Consider the following 22,011-nt stretch of genomic DNA (forward strand, 5'->3'; position numbering starts at 1 on the left):
GTGAAAAAAGATTTTCAATTTAATGTTTTTCTGAAATTGCTCATAAGCCCCAAGCCTTTCACAAATATTATACCTTATGTGGAAGACCCCCAGTGGTTTAGGAATGTAATATTGGAAATTATACAACAGAGCCTTGTTTTGCAGAAATCTAATGACAGTCGAGGCCCGAGCTAAAAAAAAATCAACAGGGAAAATGACCTCCCACATACATCCCAGGGAACCTAGAAAGAGGTGTTGATAATATCCCTATGAGCTGACTGAAGATTATACAGCTCATTATGTTCCTACTGTAAATGCCCTTCTCTTTCCCACGGACCAAGCGAGAAACTGTCATTTTCGTTTAAAGATGAGAGATTCTACCAAGGCTAAAACTGTTTTCTTTTTCATGTGTGAATGCAAATACCTGAAACCAAATCCAAATTTATTTTACGAGATATTCCAAAAAACAGCGTTCTCTCTGTCATCCTTCATGAGGTTGCTGCACCTATCCCTCTGAGAAATGATAAACGGGAAGTCTGATGAGAATCTTCCAGGAGTTTTTACTCCTAACCCCACCACTGAGTGGATCAAACTTAAAGCCGCCCACTTATCACCACTTCCCCTGTCTGTTTGGTGGACTCTGGTATCTGATGAATCCTTATCGAGGCCATACAGTGCTGGCTCACATGTCATGTTATCACACTGGTCCCTTCCCCAGGGCTCCCACAGGAAGCCCCCGTTCAGAGGGCATTGCATGCCATGTATCTCAATTGCTTATGGTGAAAAAATGCAGTGCGATTAAGTGAGGCCAGTTGATACGGGCAAGGTTTCTGCAATATTAGTGTTGCATAGGAGAGCTTCACTGAAACGTTAGTTCATCTTGTGGTTTGGAACATGCAAAGAAGTTCAGAAAGTGAATATTAATAGTAATCAGCATCTGCCATACTATTTGCAGACATTCACTTAGTTGTTTAACATTGTTTAACAGTTACTGGTTCAGTTCATCTTAAACATGTAATGTCACATAAACACTTAATACACAGCTTCAGATAAATGCTTAATAAATCATATACGAGCGATTGGCTTTGTCTTGTTTTGATTATGATCAGTTATCGTAAACAAATTCCACAATGAGTGAATAGCATTTTATTGGTTTTCAAATGGATTCTTCTTTAATGAGTGTGTTTTTTTTTTTACAACTAACATCTGAAATGGATATTTTGATTTGCACATCAGGACTTTAAATGGTCTGAGTCACACATAGCTCACATAGATAAAAGCCTAACCCTAATCCCTCGGCGTTTTGTTTGTGTTTTTGGTAAATTAACATACTTGCAGTCGTTGTTAAAATGCTGGAAGCAGGAAGTACCGAGTCACAAAATTGGGAGGTAGAGGAAGGACCTGTGGAGACGAGCGCGTATTTCATAATCTATGGCTGGGATACTGAGGGTTGAACGCGGTGGAGACCAAGTGCTTAGAACTGTGAAACTCTCTCCCTCTTGCTGTGACAGGATATGAATCTGTTTTTACTCGTCTTTATCCAATACGTAACCAACTAAACGAGACATGTCCGCTCAAGGACTGTTAAGCAGTGTTTTCTCGTGTTCACTAAGCCCTAAAAGTATTTCCAAGCGGACACTGAGGCAGACCAGGAGCTTGGACTCTGGGTTGATGCGACACTCTGGTACCGAAGCCGAGGAGACATCGTATAAGGTTTGTCACTTTACCGTTAATCTAATTGCTTTCAGTGCCAGACAGCACACATATAACCGGGTTTGGTATTAGATCACCCAGAGAGCGATCAGGGTTACAGATGTTATATTTTTTCAGGTAATATTGACAAGAATCTCCATGACGCATGGGGATGCAAATGTCCTAAAACTTCGCATACCACAACTTTAGTTTGCTAATTTCATTGGTTAAATAAACTATTTACAAGATTGAAAAGTTAATGGGATAACTGGCGTCTTTTCGCCCCACTTACTGTTTCCATTCCCTTGTGGATTATGTTTGTTGGCAAGTAGAATTGTTGGAATTTTCCTTTCATGAATAAATAAAATGAATAAAATACACAAGTTTGAAAAATTGCTGGCTTGCCGTGCAGTTTACATGTGATGATTAAGCGCTGAAAAATCAAGAGGGGATCATAGTGTCCTGTTCTTGCAACATCACCAAGTCTGTGACTGACATCTTTGTGTGGACTTTTAAAGCCCGTCTGGCAGCCATCTGCGTCACCAGACGTGATTCACCTGGCTCCCCTATGTAAGACATGATGTCTTCAGCCTTTGATGTGATTGAGGTCCTGGAAGATGTGTCACGTTTGGCAAGACTGAACTCAAGAAAGTGCGTTTTCACACACCCTTAATGCCAAGGCTGATTTCTGGTAGAATGCATGCATGTCTGGTATGCATTTATTTATTTATTTATTTATTTATTCTGTGCAGGTTCAAGGTTACAACCTGTCAATGTGGCACACAGAAATATTATGCAATTCTTTAGAGTCATACATTGTAAAATTGTGTATTTTCTTAATGGACTTCTTAGATAACTACTCAACACAACAGGGACGCTTTGAAGTATAGGGGAAAGCAAAATTACCAGCAATAGCTGCAGTTCAGAAAATGCACCGGAAGCTATCTTATAATGCCAAATGAAATAAAGCACTGAATATTAGAGCCAGTGATTTAGACAACATGCAGTGTTTAGCATAAAATGAGCTGCTTGGTTACGTTGGTTATTATAATGAAAATGTAATGCAGACCTGACACTGTAAAAGGCTTTTAATGAATGCCAAGTATCTGGTGTCCAAAGGTATCAACAATAACTGATCCGACAGCCAGAGCTCTTCAGAAAATCTGAATGAAGCAGATTATTGCAAGACACAATTTCATGTCAGAGAAGCTGTTTAATGTGATTCATGAATTGGCATCAACAAGTACACACATTAATCGTCAAGAATTGCTAAGCTGGAAAGTTCCGCCTCCATCGCAGATAGCTAAAAATGATGTTGTTCTAGACATAATGAATCATTTGTCATTGATATTCTTCCTATTTCTTAGATTTGTGGAGGTATTTATAGAGGGTGCAGCTGTAAAAAAAAATGTTCCAATAAAAAAAGTAAGAAGAATTCTAGCGACTTGAGCTGAAAGCTGTGCTCTGAGAGCCGATCTGGAGTCTCACATGACCGTGCTGTCAGCTTACAGTCACAGCAACTGAAGTGCCTTTAATGCAAACCTTTCGCCAACTCAGTAATCAAAGTCACATTTTGTGGGTGTGCACATATTCAGGCAGTGCTTCAATCGGGGACAATAGTATCTATGAGACTGTTGTTACAACAGTAGTGGGATGCAGTATGCTTGTTTTTTTGGGGGGAGGGGGGCTTTGCACAAAACAGTGCTGCATCTCCGCCCAGTAATGACCCCAATACTGCCAGACTCTGATGTACAATATGTCTTATTATTCTATAATCATTTCATAAATGTAGAAATTTGCTCTATTTAGTTTCTTGAAAGACATCCAATATAAACAATATGCTGTCTGTCTTGGTGTTCTAATGTCTGTAATTTTGTGGAAATTGTGCCATGCCACAGTTGATGTGTCACAATCAAGGTGTAACCTGGCTAGCACTGCCTTGTTTTTGTAAGTTTGTTCTTGGTCATAACAGCATATCCTTTCCTTTGTTTAAATCTGCCTGTCAGAGTGGTATTTTTCTTTTCTTTTTTCTTTTTTTTTTTTAATAAATTGCCTCATATTTTCCATAGGTTGAGAATCTTTGTGCCTTAATAAGAGATTACTTACTTTGAATCACAGCAGTCGGGGCTGAGATGGAAAGCAGAGACATCTGGTTTACGTGAAGAAGGCCTCAAGTCTTATTTCTCACAGTGCAGCAGCATGACCTGATCCTTGGCTACAGTCCCTCGTGCACATATTTCTTCCCACCAGAGACTGTCCATTTGCATGGCATAAGGCTGAATCTGAAGGCTTGCAAGTGCAGCACTGTACCATCAAGTATGAATGTTTTATAAATGAAAAAAAAAAACCTCTAATGTTTAGTTTAAGTGTTTAAGTGTAAAATCATTGTTTTGAATCAGTTCATTTAAACCTCTGTTTTAAGCTGCCTTTGTGTGGTTACATAACAGACAGGATCTGTGTTGTCAACGTGCTCTCTGACTTAAAGTGCTAGATACTTCCATTTAAAAACCAAATGTAGTTACTCGCTTAGAAAACAGTAAGACAACGGAGGCATAGTATGTTGGAGAATTATTAGCTCAGTTATCAAAATGCCAGATAAGCTAGAAGAAAGGAGTTTGTGTCTCTTTCTTTGTCCTTCTCTGTGTATCACACTCAAGTTTCATGAAATCATATAATTTACCTAAGAATCTGAGGTGACATTGATCTGCACTGATCACCTGTGCACATCTTTCCAGCCCGTTACACAGTGGCACTGACTTTTTCTGCACTCTCTCTGCAATTCTGCACTCTCTGATGTTTTGACAAGTACGACTGCTCTACTCTAAGTCGGTTACTGGTTAATGCAACACTAATCCTGTCTTTGATCCACATAAGTTCCCAGCATTGTTTACAATCCTGTATGCAGTTCATTGAAGACTGTTTTGCTTTTCGTTTGGCTGTGTTTCTGGAATAGCCTCTGCTTGTGACTTTGTGAGATATAAATGCGAAAAATGTTTTGCGGTTGAATCTTTTAGGTGAAAACCAAATGTGTTAATTTTCATTCGGCGTGTGTTCCATTTTCCTCAGTCTGTCTGAATATCTCCTGAAACCTAGTCTGAGGACAAAAGTGATTATGAATGCATCGAAGAAGTAGTTCTATGTGACTCCAGATTAGATCCAGAAAATCCAGATTAGATATACAGCTACAGAGGGTATTCCCATTAAATTTCTCATAAGAATTGTAGAAACGTATCTGACCTTTAGATGGAGCCGTTAATCATTTGGTTTGAATTATGTAGTGGCAAAGTGAGGATAACAACCACCCTTAACAAAGATTTAAGGGTGGATAGGAGATAGTATCCAAACATGTGAGCAGCCATTAAGTTTAAAAAGGACTTTGTAGCGTTGTTGACTAAAATAAGGACTTGAATGGGATCATATTTTGAATTCCCTTGTTCTGTATGCTAGTTAATAGCCCTTAATTTTGTAAGAGAAATACAAATCACATCCAAATGCTCTCATGCTCTCCGGATATACTGTTTGAACAATATGTTGTGGAGAAAGAGACGTTTGTGAGTGCTGTGCTTCTGGAGGGTTCAGGCAATCTATCATCTTGCATTCCTCTGAGCACAACGAGGGAAGATGGCCTGAAGCAGAAAGAGCGTGGAGGCAACCGTGCTCTCAGGGATCTCATGGAGCTGCAAAATAACTTATGATAACAACTTAGTTTGAGAGACTTCTAAAAGTGCAGTTAGCAGTTCTTTGTCTCCTGCTTTCTTGCTTCCAGTGGTAATAAAGTTTAAAAAACAAATGACATGCATTGCAAACATTAGGATTCAATTTAGAGTTTATGAAGGCTGACACACAGTCACTACCAGGATTTGACTAATGAAATGGGCGGGTGCCTTCCAAATGAAAAGTGCTGCAGTCACTAACGTGTATCCGATAGAGATGTGAAGAAGTACTGGGACTAAACAGCTGTGGAGCCTTAAGAAAACCACTTTTTGGTGAGGCAAAGAAAAGTATTTAGTTTGCTTGAGAGCATAGAGATTGGATTCTGTAGCTATGGATAAAAGCTCATGTGGTCTTATGAGTCCAGATTTATACTGTTCCAGAGTGATGGGTGCACCAGAGTAAGAAGAGAGGTGGATGAAGTGCTTCTCTTTGAAGGGCCTCGACATGACATTTCTTGTGATTTGGCGTTATGTAAATAAAACTGAACTTAATTTAGTTGAATTGCACCCGTCATTCCTTGACCCGACTGCACGAGTGTGTGGGGGTAGCTCTATGATTTGAAGTTGATTCAGTTGGTCAGGTTAAGTGCATTATGTGGTAATTACGCATGGTAATGTGGATAAAACATTTGGTCAACTGACAACCTGAATATGCCAAGTGACCAGGTTTTCCCATTAATGGATTTTTTATTGACTGACTCCAGGTGGAAATAAATGTCCTGATATTGCATAAACATGCACGTATTTCACAGTGAATGCGTGCTGTGGCTAAAGCTAAGGATGGTCAACAAAATATTGGAGTATCTCACTTTTCTTTTTGCCAGGCAGTGTACTTCTGACTGTGCTCAGTGCTTTTAGTACCACCGTTAAACATTGGAATTTAGCCAGTGGCTTTCAGAAAATAGAAATGTAGAGCATTCATCACTTGAGCGAAGCTGTGCATTACGGAGGATTCTCAAACTCTTGCTGTAAAAAATGTAAAAGTCATATTCTGAAGGCTGTTAACTGAATGGATGTTTAACCCTGCCTGCAGGGTGAGGCAGTTGTTTGCCTAATAACAGTTTCAAATGATATGATATAAGTCGGGACTTGCCCCAGCAGCTATGCATGAGACCTTTTAATACATTCTTGTTATTGATAATGACATTGTATTAAAATGTGATGAAAGAGCTGTGAAACAGCATTTCTCATTGTAGAGTGTTTTCAATTATTGATAAATGAACTGTGTTCACATGAGGGATTTCTCCACTCAAACAGTGCACATAACAATATTAATAATGTCTTACAGAGAATACCCCACAAAACACGTGGATTTAACATGAATGTATAAATATACAGTATAACTTCTCATTGGGATTAATGAATAAAAAAAATGTTTTCACTAAATTTAATTGAAAAATGAAGTTGTGGAAACAGTAAATGAGCCAGCCGTTTGTGATCAAATTCTGTCAGCTTTGAAGTTCTTTTGGTCTCTAGGTTGCAATCTTTTCTGATGTACAAATCAATCTTGTCCCTACTGACTGCATAATTGAATGATTCATTATCGAATGACTGACAGCGTATGCATGCTCTGTGGAAAAAGGAAAAAAGTTGAGACAGAACGCAGAGAACATAGAAGATCAATTAACGATTGCAGTCGTGGTTTTTTTTGGGTCTTGTTGACCACTCAAAGCTCTTTTATGCTACAGCACCTCTTAGTCTATACATTGGTACAGGCGTAGCAGGGCTTTTTTTCGTCTCACAATTCACACGCTGATGAGTGCATATGAAGCAATGTGGGGTGTCACTGTGTTGCCCAAGGACACTTCAAAATGTGGTCAGGGAAAGCAATGGATTTGACCAACCTTCCAACAAGCAGACGACCCCTCCTCCCGAGCTACAGAAAGTGGGGGCATGTTAGTATTGTGACTATTCTGCATTAGAGTTGAGACCCAGCTAAGGTGACCGCAGAGGCATAACACGAATAGTGAGTTAAGAAAGAAGCCCAGAAGAGCAGCTTGAAATTTAAAAGAACTATTTGAACAGCTCAACATCTCTGTTCATAAATGCATCATGAGCAAGTCACTGAACAGAGCTGTATGAGGCTTTGAACGGTTTAGGTGGAAGTTGCATCACTATGCTAAAAGGGCATTGACTGCAAATCCCAAAGTCGAAGTACTACGGAGCATAGGAGGCTACTTGACTTCGTCACTGAGGAGAAAGTTAGTTTTGGTCATTTTAGGAAAACCTGACAGGATGAGGTTGTTGCGGCTGTGCTAGCTCCAACCTCAGGGTAGTTGAAGTTATGTTTGCCTGCGTTTCTTTCATTCTGATTGCAATGTGTCTACTGTCACTTATAACTTAGCAGTGATCAAATAACAATAGCTGGAAGCTTCCGTATGGGTATTCATATTGTTTCTTGCCATAGCTCTTCACTTTTGTTACACATTTGAGACTTTTTCACAGTGCTGATTTGGACTCATCATAAAGTAGCAGAAGGTGTGATGATGTGTTTTTAAGATTTTCTACAATAATACACACAGACACACACTCTCAATGTATACATATGTATACATACTCATACAATTAGCATTTGGTAAGCTAGAAGTTAAAACAAATACACAGTGACAGGATCCACCAGTAGAACAACATGCAAGGCAAAATGTCTTGCTTTTCTTTTTTATCTTTTCAACTCTTGCTGAAATTTAGTCATTTAATTAATAATACCATAACTATATGTTATGTACAGCTATCTAAAGACTCTACTCCAACACTACAAAATTAGTTTTCATTCAATTAGCAAAGATGTTTTTGGGTCTTTTAAGCCATTGCCCTGTAATTTGCGTCTCTCTGAAGCAACGGCTCAGGGTTATGCCGAGGCTCATGGGTAATGTAGTATAAAGATTATGCTTGAACTCCACCACGTTTATTCATGCGGCTCTCCGGTGTGAGGACCCTTCGTGTGTTGGGAATGCACGCAGCGACACCGTATGGCCGTGTCTTGCTATGTAAAATCGGGTTCGACTGGCGTCGGTTAATTTGGAAGCAAGTCCGTGTGTGAGCATCTGAGGATTCAGAGAGCGGAGTATTTTTTGTTTTGTGATGGAGGATCCTTTCGTCGAGCGAAGCGTCATTTATCTCGTGAGTAACTGTTGGTTTGTCTCAATAAACGTAGCGGGCAGAAACAAACTTGGCTGCCTGGAAGTTAAAGTTGACTAAAGTGGATGGAATGATATGCGGGTAGAAACACAGTGGTGTTCAGGATATGCACAGCCAGACTGTGAAGCATTAAGATGTCTTAAATATGCTTGGAAGAAGTTAAAACCGTTCTTTTTTTCATTCGTGTAATTTGGTTGACAGTAAACCTGCCAGGGCTTATGCTGTAGCCTATGCATATTGATGCACCTGCACTTATCCCCAGATCTCGGCCAATATTAATGTTGGCTCGTTTTTTTTTGTTTGTTTTTTTTTTGTTGTTGTTGTTTTTTTAATTAAACAATATTGTAATTCAAATCAAATCATCAAATCAAACTTTATTTACATAGCACTTTTTATAGAAAAAAGCAGCACAAAGTGCTTTATGTAATAAAATCAATACATACATTAGCTCACACATACAGACAACATCACGCTGACAACCACACCATCAACATCAACAACAATAAACATTAACATCAGGCTTGACGCTGAGGTGAAGACACGATATCTTGGGGATCTGTCCACACCGGGAGCCAGCCCACCAATGACCACAGAGGCTGAGATTCTCTGGTAGGCTGCTCCACAGATGAGGTCCATAATAGTGGAACGACATCTCACCATAAGTTTTGGTTCAAACTTTTGGAACAACTCAAAGGCCGGTACCAGAGGACCTCGGGGTCCGCGAGGTCTCATAATTTAAAAGCAGATCAGACAAATAAGGAGGCCCAAGACCATTCAGACATTTATAAACAACTAAAATAACCTTAAAATCAGTCCTGAAACGCACGGGGAGTCAATGCAGTGATTTTAAAACTGGTGTAATGTGTTCCCACCCTACATTATGCACTGTTGTGTTTGTGAAAGCCTACTTTTTTTTTTTTTTGTTTGTTATTTATATGGCATTAATTTATTAAAAGAACAACAAATATGAGCACTTGAGAGTGTTTGGTAAGTTTCTATTTGCTGCGTATATAAAAAGAAAAAAAAGATCAAGTACAGGTCTGCTGGTGAAAGCCTGTTTTTTTTTTTTTTTTTCTCATCTTACACAGAATTAACTGTGGACCTCTGAAACAAATGAAGTGGGCTGGAGTGCTAGTGTTCCTTTGGAAACCTCTTCCTGTAATGTCCCATAGAATGGCTTCCTGAGCACCGAGGAATATTCATCACCTCTCTGGATCTCGCTCAAGTGTGCTCGATCAGTGTAATCTGAGCTTTCGATCTCGCCATATTGTATGAACTACCTAGCAGGTTTCCTCTCATTGTCTTCTAGGAAGTGCTGTTGTGTATCAGCAAGACTTTGAATTAAAATTAGCCCGCAGCCGAGTGCACCTGTATCCAAGTGGCGTGCGCTCGCTGCAACAGGACGGGGTTTAGATGACTTACCATTCAATATATTTCAACAGTATTTCTTAGTTCGTTGCTGGTGCTGTTGGGAATGATGTGCAAAAATGCAACGAAAACAGAAGGGCCCTTTTAGCCCAGGAAAATGAATCATAGCTGTTAACTTGCAATATCAAGTTTCAAACTTGACAGGATTTTGAAATTCAAATTTTGTTGGTCAGGACACTTCATTTGATGTAACTTTAACAATTAAAGCCACAACCACAAGCTCACTGAGCTATGAAACTGCGTCCCTGTCCAGCTTTGGCAGTGACTGCTCTGTGACAACTGGGAACAGCTGTTTGGGTCTGAATTCCTTTCAGTGTAACAAATTAAGGAAATTATAAACGGTTATTTGGAAAAGTGTCACCACAGGAAAACGATAAAAAGTCATCTTCAAAGTCCCCTCAAAGTATGAAGAAGTTACCGGCTCAAACTTCACCTGAATGACTCGTCCTCCGCATGAAATGTTTCATAAACCTGTGGTGTGATAGCTAAAGGATTGCATCAAAATGCTGAAGCAAAGCACCTCGTACTCCGCAAAGAAAGCAATTGCATTTTATTTGCAGACGTTCCTTTACTGCAGGGAAAGGAAGTGTGGGAACTCAGCTCACCCTTACATCAGATATAGGGAAAGTTTCCACTCCCGTGAAGTCACACCAGAGGAATGTTTGAGCAACACGGGTTGATATAGTTACAGCAAGCGTGACACACTCACTGCAGTTTACGTAATCCTAATCTAAAGGGTGATATACAAAGACTGCCACAATGTTTTTTTTTTAATTTATTCTTTATTTTTGCTTTTTCTTTAGATGGTTGTCACACCATACTTGTACGGCTTTGTTCATCTGTTGTCATAGAGTGCAGAACCAGCAGACTCCTGGCGTGTGAGCCAAGCCACCCTGTGTTCCATCTGCCAAACATGTAACAGCATCTCTCGCAGTTTTTTGATAAAGGCACAAAAAAGAAGGTGTGCTGAAAGGCCTTGCAACATGCAGATTGCACAACAGCACTTTGGCTTCGGTAACTGATAGCTGAGCATTTGGGTGGAGTGCTGTTTCATGTTTATTGACGCAGCAAGGAAGATTAAACGGTGTGTCTTTGACAGTAAATTGAGTGTCTGTGAGTTTTAGAACATTATGTATCGTCTGGTGTTTTATGCAGAAAGTTTTTTTCAGATGAAATTGCGAGAGGTTTGCCAACTCAATAATTATTCGAGTGTTTTCCAAGGCAAAACAGTGAAAAAGTACAACCCCCCCCAAAACAAAACAAACAAATTGAAAATATTTGATTATGTGCTGTGCGTCACTATTGATGATCTTTGGGTTTGCAAAGAAAAACAAAAAACAAAAATTACATTTTGATTTTTTTGACTAAATTACTAATGACAAAATTAAAAAAAAAAAAAAAAGAGCAGCTGTCATCTGGGGGGAGCCGGAGTACCCCCTGGACACCCTCACTTCTAAGGCCAATTTGGAATGACCAGTTCACCTGACATGTGTGTTTTTGGATGGCGGGAGGAAGCAGGAGCACCCGGAGAGAACCCATGCATGCACGGAGAGAACGTGCAAACTCCACACAGAATATGAAACCAGGAATCTTCTTGCTGTGAGACGAGAGTGAATACCACCACGTCATCATGCAGCCCATAAGAGTAAACTTACTTAAGCTGTTTATTTTTCGGTTAACATCGTAAAGTACTGTAAACAGAAAAGACGCCGATGAGAAGTTCATGAGATGTAGTCAACCTTTAGCCACTAAAACGACGCCGACGCTCTTCGAAACACAGTTTGCCAAAGTGCTTGACGGGTTTGTTGTACCACCTCAAGGAGGATTTGTAATCCCAGACTGACACGGTGATGCTGACAGGCCCACAAAGACTGTGTGGGCCATACCACTTGTTGCAAAATAGTTCAAAGTATAAAGTGTAGTAGCTGAAAATAGTTCTTTCTGACTCAGTTTGTGGGATATTGGGATGCAGCAGAATTAATTTGGCGCCTCCCTTATAGTGCACTGTATTTATACAGGACTTTCTCATACCATGTGTGTACTAGATCACAGCATGCTACTGTGGAACAGCCCTAATTCTCATTTAATGGAGGCAAGCCACTTTAGGGTAAGCCTTATCCTGATAATGAGTTACTAAGCCTCTTTGGAACATGGCTCATATGATTGGCCCAACATTAGTGGATCAAAGCACTGTATTCTCCAGCATGGAGATGCTGAAAGGTTGAGAATTTCAGATTAAAGATTATTTGCTCCGTTATTATTGCACTGGTAAATCTTCAGAATGTCTGTGACATGCCTTTTGATTTGTTTGAATAATAGATTCTTATGAATTGTGGAAAAGTGTGCACCAAAATTATACCCACTGAAGCAGGGATAGAATTAGGGATTAGAATTAAGATGACTTTTTTACTTTCAAGGGTTATGCTAAAGTGTGTATGCTCAACCATCTGTATGCTAATTGTACAAACGGATGATCTCCACAATGAGTTTTCTGAGTCAGCATTTGTGATAGAATAGCTTGTCTAAGTCGGCCTTTGGTTTTGCGCTAAATGCTTGTAAAAAAAATACCTTGAGAATGATTTTAGCCAAGCATCATCAATCATGTCAACTAAACATAATTATTGCTGATACAATCAGAAAAAAATGCACATGTGAAATGTTAAGTACGAATGTGGCAGGCCGACATTGAAAAGATAATACCGGTTAAACATCAGATGTCTTTACAGCTGCCAGCCCATCAAAAACAGCTGACACTTTCAACTGACAAGTGAGGCAGAAATGTCTGTCATTTTGTGCATGCTTGACGGCGTGTTATGACCTTAATGCGACACCAACTCTAGCTGTATCTGATGTGTTGCGGGAATACATTGTGTGTGTCCTCAGGGTGACTTCACCTGGAACAGCGCGCTAGGACACAGCGTTTGCCTGAAGCCCGTCCCCCTGCAGAGCCTCTCGGAGTTGGAGAGGGTTCGTCTTCAGGATGTTGCCTTCAGGCGTCTGCTTCAGTGTCATGACCTGCGCTGCCACATCACCATCCCTAAATGTATGACTCTCCCTTTTTACCACCCCGTTGCATGAACATTTTTGGTTAAATAACCTTTGTCTCGCCACTTTGCTTTTTGCGCTAGTTGTCTTTTGTAAACTCCTTCAAATAGTGTAATCATTTGGAAAATGAGACCGAGAAATGGAGCAAGCATGAACTGCATTTCTGCATTTACCTTTTTCAGATGGCCACAAGCACAAGAAGTCTCTCCGGAGTAAGTTTGATTCATTATCAAAGGAGAAGAGTAAAGACAAAGGTAATGTTGCTGGTGACATACTCCTAACTGTATCCATTTACAATGTGTTAAGAACAGATCAGTGTTGTTCCAGTCTGCCTTCCATTGAGATTTTAGTTGTATTACAGCTTGATGTAATAGCAATCTACAGTAAACTTCTCAAACCAGTGAAGGTGAACACATTTTTTCTCATAGTTCTGTGAGGGAGTCACTGATTCTTGTTAGGCTTCTTGTCAGCCTCTGACACTTATACTCTTTTATTCTTTTTTTTTTTGCTGAAGCTGTGTACACTGACTGAAGCAGACTCTTAACTGTTTATAGCCACAGAGCTCTGAGTGATCTGAATCTTACAGTACAGGGGAAGCTGTGATCTTCAACCACCGCGCTGCCCCGCCCGCTGCAACAATGTGGCAGGAAAGTGATGTTCTCTGTCAGACAGAGGGAGTCGAGGGAAATAACTAAAACAATCTTAAGTGGCGGCTTATTCGCTGCAGCCTGTCCTCCGGCATGCCCAGCCCCCTCTTTCCTCTTTTCCCCTTTTGTTTACAAAGGCACTTGGGAAAGTATGCGCAGTCTGAATATTAAGTGGACGCCGGAGAGCGCTGTTCTTGAGTTTCTCTTGTCATCTTTGCTTTAAGGAGGATTTGTTTAAAAGTTAAAAATTGAATGACTCCATTGCAACTCAGCTTAGATGCTCCCTACAGTACAATAGACGTGACGAAAGAGTAAAGAGCCATTCAGAATGTCTCTGTTTACTTGAAGCTAACGAAAACATGTGAACTTTAAATCTTTCTGTCTTGCTCTTTTTCTCTCTCTCAGAGACTACGCCACAGGCGTTTGGCATACCGCTGTCACATGTCATATCCAACGACCGCATACACAAGCTGAGGCACGATCACCCGCGGGAGGAGCACAGTAACCCCACAGAATTGATGCTATCCTTCCTTCACCTGTCCTCCAGCTTGAAAAGGGCTAACAAAGAGCTGTCCAGCAGCAACTCTTCCCTGAGCTCCACCTCTGAGACGCCTAATGAATCCAGTCTGCCCAGCACACCAGACATTGCCCCACCGACACGCAGGAGGGTAGGCTTTTCTGTCAATAAACCGTCAACTCTGATGCAGAGCAACAGGGCGTCAGTCTAATTATACATGCATGTTGGTTTTCTGCCGAAATTTCTGACCTTTTTAGATATTCGCTTGGTGTACAGACGATGATGCAGCCTTTAGATGAATGTGGCACAAAAATTCACTCGCAGTTGGCTTTTCTCAAACTTTGCGGCTGTGACCCATTTGCTTGACAGGGTGGAGTGTCTGTGGACTGCATCACTGACCTTGATGATAACCAGTCTCGGCTATTGGAGGCCCTTCAGCTGTCTCTGCCAGATGAGGCAGCCGGTAACAGGAAGAAGCGGCGTGACAAAAAGCTCAGCCTCAACCCTATTTTCAGACAGGTGCCGAGGATAGTGGATCTGTGCTGTCAGCACCTGGAAAAATACGGTACAAAGTGGAACGACTGAAGCATAGCGTCGGAAAAATACTCACCTGCATGCAATGTACTGCAGAAACCTGGCCAGGAGTGCGGGATCAGTCATTTCATGTGATGTTCTTTTTTGTTGTTGTTGCTCAATATTCGTCACAATAGCGTGAAACATCTTTGTCTTTGTTCAGGCTTGCAGACAGTTGGAATCTTCCGCGTTGGGAGCTCCAAGAAGAGAGTACGACAGGTAACTTAACACAGCCAGGGAACCTTAAAACACCTGTGCACTTTGGTAAATTGCATTAGATATATGCAACATTTTTCAGCATTAAACGTCACAATATTTCATCAGCTACGAGAGGAGTTTGACCAGGGGTTGGAGGTACACATGGATGAGGAGCACAGCGTCCACGATGTAGCTGCTTTGCTGAAAGAGTTCCTCAGAGACATGCCTGACCCACTCCTGACAAGAGAACTCTACACAGCCTTCATCAACACACTTTGTAAGGGGCACACACACATACTGAATAAAACACCTCACTGTTTTTGTTGTTTTAACCAGGTAACTGTTTGAATGGCCTTTTTATTGGAAGCCGATGTAAACTGATGAACTTTTTTTTCTGCAGTGCTGGATTATTCAGACCAACAGAGTGCCATCCAGCTCCTGATTTTTCTGCTTCCTCCTTGTAACAGCGACACGCTGCAGCACCTCTTCTACTTGCTGTCCACTGTGTCCACACATGCTGAAGACAGCCTGGACAGTAAGGGACGCGAGGTAAAGATACGGCATCGGCTGTTTTGGCGTTTTTGTAGAAAAGACAAGGTTTATGAAGTAGCATCAGGCCTTTCAGGGGCCATCTTTTTGATAACTTCTTGCATAAAGAACAATGAAAAAAAAAAAATGAACACAATCTGCCATCCCAGAAAAACTTTGAAAAGGGCAGCGGCGCAGATGTGTGTCCATCTGCAGCCTCGTTTTTGAAGAAAGAGCTGTGCTGACATGCAGCACCATAATGCATGATGATTCCGAAGGTTTTTTTTTTAACTAAATGATTCATGATTACTCTCATCATTCTTTACTACAAGAACATAAATAAAGTCCAGACAGTCCTGTCCCAATTTGCTTTGTACTATGTGTGATGCAGAGCATAGAACCTGTTAATACACGTGGCACCTGTGGTTATCAGCGCTCAGCGTAGATTCATTTTCATCTCGCCACTGCTTTACTTTTAGTCTAAGACCTTTTAATAAGTATTTTATTGGATTTGGGAATAAAATTATGGCTGTGTGTTGGATTAAACTCACTGTCCTTACAGCCCAAAGTACCTTAATGATATAATTATCTTTTTTGTTAATGTTACGTTTGGACTATTAGTCATCACAAAGAAAAATGTGTAAATCTGAGTTACTTTGAACAAAAGGAGGCAGAGACAGCCAGTCTTATCGAGGACGACAGGTTTGATGGAGGTGTTCATTCCCAACCTCTCCTGGGAACCGCAGCAAAAGACTTGCTCTTAATCTTTAGGTTTTGCGTGCAAAGCACACCAGTGATTTCCATGTCCTGTTTTGTTTAGATTTCAGGAAACAAGATGACGTCACTTAATTTAGCCACCATCTTTGGGCCCAACCTTCTACACAAGCAAAAAAACTCAGACAAAGAGTTTGCTGTCCAGAGTTTTGCCCGTGCAGAGGAGAGTGCCGCCATCATCACTGTGGTCCAAAGCATGATTGATATGTATGACATGCTATTTATGGTAAGCTTCACTCACCATCAGTGCAAACTAAAAGACCATAAAACAGTTAAAGATAACCCACACATTAATCCGAACAATGTCAGGCTCTTACGTTTATGTTCTATTTACATTCTATGTGGAGTTCTTAAGCTTAATAAGGTAAAGCCACTTAATGAAATGTAAGCATTCACTTAATAGGTTATGAGAACCTTTTATGGACGCTAGTTGCCACAGGAAAGTATTTTCCTCTCTCAACCTTGTAAAATTATGTTTCATCTACACATTTTTCAGTGCTTAGCAAATGAAAAGCCTCCCTGGAGGGGTCAGTTAGTTTTATTCCAGCCTCTGCATTGTTTATACATTACAAGATCTATCTCTCCATTGTGTTAGCAAAATTCTATACGGAAAAAATGCAATTCACCAAATGTGGCACACTTAAAAACTCAAACTTTAAAAAGAAAGGCACACAACTGCTGCATAACAATAATGCTGTTGTAGTTAAACATTATCTGGTATGGACAAGTATGTATTTGATAGTAATGTTAAGTTTTAAAGCACTTACTCATGAAGGTAAGCAGACTTTTGTCTCTCCTAGGTTCCTGCTGACCTGCAGAACGAGGTTCTGATGAGTTTGCTAGAAACCGATCCTGATGTTGTCGATTATTTGCTACGGAGGAAGGCCTCTCAGTGCGCGTGAGTTCCACCTTGTGTCTCATTGGCCCACTCAAAAAGACCCAATGAAATAGACCTGTTCATTGGCACTTTTCCCAAAACATAGCGATCCATATCACCAATTCTTTTAGCAGCAGAAAGTTGAAAAGAATTGTGTTTTCTTTCTCTGTGCAGAGAGCAAAGCCTTCTTAGACCAAAGGACTCATTCTCTCTTACTGAGAGACGCTTGTCCAACGACTCCCTCAAAGCATCCAGTGGAGAGGTGTCTCCTTACGACAATAACTCCCCTGTACTATCAGCTCGTCTGCTGTGTAAATACCCAGAATACAGCAGTTCAGTCTCAGACAGGTGTTCCAGGGAATCCAGGCGGTGCACACTCCGCTGTGATTCAAAAGACCGATCGGGCAGCACTTCTCCCACCCTCTCTACTGACAAAGGTAATCTAAATTGATTTCACCATGTGGTAATTTAAAGTATTATTTAAACAGTTAGTTTGACGTTTTAGGAAATGGTTATGAATTGCTGAGATTTTTCTTTCCTGTTTGTCGCTGGAGCCAGCAGCTGATTAAAAGGAATGTGAACAGAATTTATTAAGAGCATTTTAGGCATCGTTGGGTACTCTAAGCAGTTTACACTGCAACCTTTCACATGCACACACAGAGACTGAATCCATCATTGTTATTATCACACATTAGAGACACTGTGGCCTTCAGAAGACACCTCAACATGTGATCAAACAAATCACCTCCCAAACGATGGATAACCCACTCCACCTGAGCCAGAGACATCATTTGCATAACTCAGAAGAAAGACTAGAAATCGGATGGTTCAGCAGTTTGTTTTGTATAAATGTAATGACAGCATTTAGGTTCCATTTTTATTCTTCAAATATGTATTAGAAACAGCTTCATGTGTGTTCACACAAAATATGTGCATTTGAGAACAATTTCCAATTTCATGACCTTCAGATAGAGTGGACAAGCAGCTAATGGCCTATCTAGGCTTTGAACTAATCGATAAACTGTATGTTAACTATGCGTGTAGCCTCTGGCCAGCAGCAGGCAGATGCTCAGTTGCAAATAAAAGTGAGACTGCAGAAGTCGATTAAAAATAGACAAAATAACCCCACTGCTTACTATTTGTGACTTCAGTTAACATAATCTCTATGGGTTTATGACTAAAGTCATATCTTCTTCAGTCCAGCAAGACTTTAATTTGGAAAATACAAACAAATGGAGAGTGAAATTCACGAAAGAGTAGGTAAACTTCGAGGCATGGCTTCCCCATGTGCCTGATATGTGCGCGTTCTCAGTCAGATTCAGCCTTCTATTAATGACTTAAACCTGAAACCAAGCCTTAAACCAAATGGTGACAACAGGAGATGACACTGCATCTTTGTGTATTTTTTTTTTGTCTTTGGGCTTTTCTTTTTGAGGGCTCGTACTGATACCTCAGCCCCCACATGTGTCAAAGTGTCCTAAGGCAGGACGCTGAGCCCCCTATCACCCCGGATGTGCTCATCGATGATTTATCATAGGAAAAAGGGATTGCACATATACTGTAGAGTGCAAATATAATAGGCACTGTATGAGTGTCTGTCAATGGATGAATGAGAAACAATAAACTTGAATACTTTTGTGAATAGGATGTCACCAAGGAAGAAGGAAAGCAAAAGCAAGCTTATAAAGTGGGGCATGAGTTTGGTTCTGTCTATATTTCACTCACCTATAATCACATATTAAACCAAAGAGTCTAATTCTCCTTAATTCTGTTGTGTCTCTCAGAGCCCTCGAGTGACTGTTTTTGGGAAACCTGGCATGAACTGTTTGGGAAGGATTTTATTGGCCATCACATTACTGGTAACAGAATCCTCTTTTACATGTTGCTCCAGATGGTCTGACGATATGAAACGAAGGCAGGATGTTAATGAATTGTTTCTCCCAGGCTCTCTTGGAGACGCATCAGAGTGTGACTCGTATGGCTCATCAGAGGGGCTGAGCAGTCACCAAGGCAACAACAAGCTGCCCGTCAGGCCAACACAAACATCATTGGGTGTTTTGGAATGCAGGCCACACCTCCCGGTGACTCGCAGCAGCAGTGGTCCTCGTGACCAGACAGAGCAGAGACAGCCAGAATCCTCATTGCATCAGTCACTGAGCGGCCAATCAGGAGTCATTAGCTCAGACGACCTAGCACAAAGGACAGGATGCCCTGCATGTCCATTGCTTACAGACAGTACTGATAGTTTGTCTCCCCTTCGGTGCTCTGGACCTCTAAGAGAAACTTAAAAGTCTCACTCCCCACCCTCGGTTTTCACTCGTCAGTCTGACCCCCCCGTCCCCACAACTACCCCAACAAAGCTCTACCCTGTAGATATGACAAACACCTCAAGGTCTGGAGAGAAAAAAGGGCTCTCATCCCTCAAACTGGCAGACAGAGAGGTGGCATGTATGGCAGGTGGTGTCAAATGAAAAGCCCCAAGCCCTGCCGGAAACTCTGGTGTGACGCATCCTTCACTGATAAACTGAATGGTGAGTTTCAGAATTGGGGGCCCACCGCTTGTAACATCATCCGATCAGTCGTCTGTAATGACTGTATTTTATATGCTGAGGAAAATTTACAACACTAAAGGGACCTGACGGTTCTATTTGAATCCTGATCTTGTATGCTGCATTCTGTGCTACTGTTTCATTGGATATGTTGTGGAATAATTAAATATAGAGAAATTATTTGCAGTCAACCATCAAAAACTTATATTCAGACTTGAATGTCAGAATTGAACTTGAATGTTTTTTATGCTGAACGTAAAAACAAAATTCCTCTTTATTTTGTGATATAGCTTTAACTGTACAGTATCTTGATGTATGCATTGCAGTTACATTACGTAAAGTGTTTTGTTTCAGGTGCACTGGTGGAAATGCTGCAATCTGTGTTACAGTTCATGATTGTTTTTTTTTTACAGAAGTTCTAAGCTGGTTTGTATGTCTTGAAGAATGAGTCACGATTTACGAAGTACATTGTCATGTTTCGACACTAATGTTCTGCTTATTGACACCCCAATGCTTTGTGTTAGAAAAAAAAGAATATTTTTCTGGTTTGTGTAGAGTTGAATATATCTATCTTATTTGAAAATGGACATTGTTATTGTTAATGCCACTTAATAAACCGATTCAGATTGATCCTTCCCTCCCCCCTTTGTTAAACCAACCCCCGTCTTTCCAATCTCACAAGGCAATCATTCTTCCATCCAGTGACCAAAGCTGCCAATGTGAGACTGTGGTTCCACTTTAAAAGATTGATGGTCACTGCATCGTGATTCGAGTCATTCAATTGCTTTTTTGACACATTTGTTTAGTTTGATGCCAGAACTACAAGAAAAACCTGAACCACAAAAGTACAAAAATATTTGTACATATTTTTTTTCATTTCATCTCTACAGTAATGGTACCGACTTTGAGCAGCTCCCTCTTTTCTTTGATCCTGATCGCTGTGAAGGCAATGCATTTTAACAGGGAGCCAACACCACACACTGACTTGACCTTTGTGTGGAAGCGCAAAAAGGGCTGGTCCTACTCAGTGCTCACACAGCGATAGCGTAGTCATGGATAAAGCCCTCAAATCTTAGCTTGAGGAACAATACCATGGCTACACTTGAGTGAATACATGACCCTGACTAGCTCCACTAAGAAAAGCAAACATTTTTTACTTTAGTGCTATGTAAGGTGAGAGTAACACAGACAGTGACATTCTGAGATTTTTTTCTTTATGCTTTTTAATTTTTTTCTTTTGAGTATGAACCCTGAACAAGTTTTCTGTTTTTTTTTTTTTTTACACTGTACACTGACCTTTCATTTACTATGCAGTTTGAATTTTCTTTTTAAGTTTTCAAAATTTTCCCTGCACCAAAGGACACTTTCGGTGTAAGCTAAAGATGTGCGAAACGTTAGTCAGTAAATGCACATAATATAACAAATGGACAAACACAGCTTATTTCAACATTCAACAATTTCATTCCATACAATTTATCTATGTCCTTTGATGGACAGTTGCATAAATGGCACTGATTGCAAGGAAACTTAAAGATTGCCTTGATTTTTCAGTTCTTTTTTCCACAAATATTTTACCAGTAATGTGGAAAAACAATGAAGAAAGAAAGAAAAGGCTGAACGGCGCATATCAAACGCCCATCGAAAATCTGTTTCACGGAGCCCGATAATGTCAGTGAACCCTTTGCTTCGCAATTAGATCGAGAATCAAGTTATATGCCTGATTACCTGTTTGTAGTGGGGAGCCCAGAAGTCTGGTTTATTATAAAATAATTGAATTACCTAAACTGGACACAAGGGGGGAGTATGAGACCAGGAACAAGTTTTTTTTTTTAGGTTGAGCCTTCCAGTGAGCCAACATTGTGGCTCTGCATATAGGTTTTTATCATTCATTGCATTTTATTTTGTTGTTTGGCACGTTTAGTTCTTCACCATTACCAGGATAGTAGTTGTTTATGCGCTGGGTATAATCACTTTTTCGTGTTTGTATAGATTGAATTTTACAGTCTATGACTGTGTTTCCCAGCCCTGGTCCTAAAGGCAGACTGCCTTGCAGGTTTTCCATGTGTTCCTGCTTCAACCCACCTTATTCAAATGAATGGGTTTTCATCAGCCTTCTTTAGAGCTTAAAGAGCTGAAGGGATGACCCATTTATTTGAATCAGGTGTGTTGGAGCAAGGACACATGGAACACACGCAGGGTTGTGTACCTTGAGGATCAGCTTTGGGAAACACTGCTCTATGATGTAGGCTTTTCATGTCCTTTCACATCTTGTTTTTTGAAAATAAGAGATTGTATAACTGAGATAGCTAGTTCTGTAGTTGGAGGGTGCCTCAGTATGATAGTGGTAACAGTG

The 22,011-nt window shown here is 40.5% G+C and overlaps 1 protein-coding gene across 2 annotated transcripts; it reads left to right on the top strand.

Moving 5' to 3' along the window:
• Positions 1–1,343: 1,343 nt before the first annotated feature.
• LOC142396625 (rho GTPase-activating protein 6) lies at positions 1,344–20,288 on the top strand. Of its 2 annotated transcripts, none has more exons than XM_075479562.1 (13): positions 1,344–1,692; positions 12,834–12,993; positions 13,178–13,249; positions 14,048–14,310; positions 14,529–14,724; positions 14,896–14,951; positions 15,057–15,207; positions 15,331–15,479; positions 16,279–16,458; positions 17,033–17,130; positions 17,284–17,546; positions 18,894–18,968; positions 19,054–20,288. In XM_075479562.1, the coding sequence occupies exons 1-13, from the start codon at positions 1,546–1,548 to the stop codon at positions 19,395–19,397; spliced, it is 2,154 nt and encodes a 717-aa protein (XP_075335677.1). In that variant the 5' UTR covers positions 1,344–1,545; the 3' UTR covers positions 19,398–20,288. The 2 variants fall into 2 exon arrangements, with proteins under 2 accessions (XP_075335677.1, XP_075335678.1); XM_075479563.1 differs by lacking the exon at positions 1,344–1,692 and adding an exon at positions 8,370–8,504.
• The last annotated feature ends 1,723 nt before the right edge of the window (positions 20,289–22,011 follow it).

This window comes from Odontesthes bonariensis, chromosome 12 (assembly GCF_027942865.1).
Source record: "Odontesthes bonariensis isolate fOdoBon6 chromosome 12, fOdoBon6.hap1, whole genome shotgun sequence".
Lineage (NCBI taxonomy): Eukaryota > Metazoa > Chordata > Actinopteri > Atheriniformes > Atherinopsidae > Odontesthes > Odontesthes bonariensis.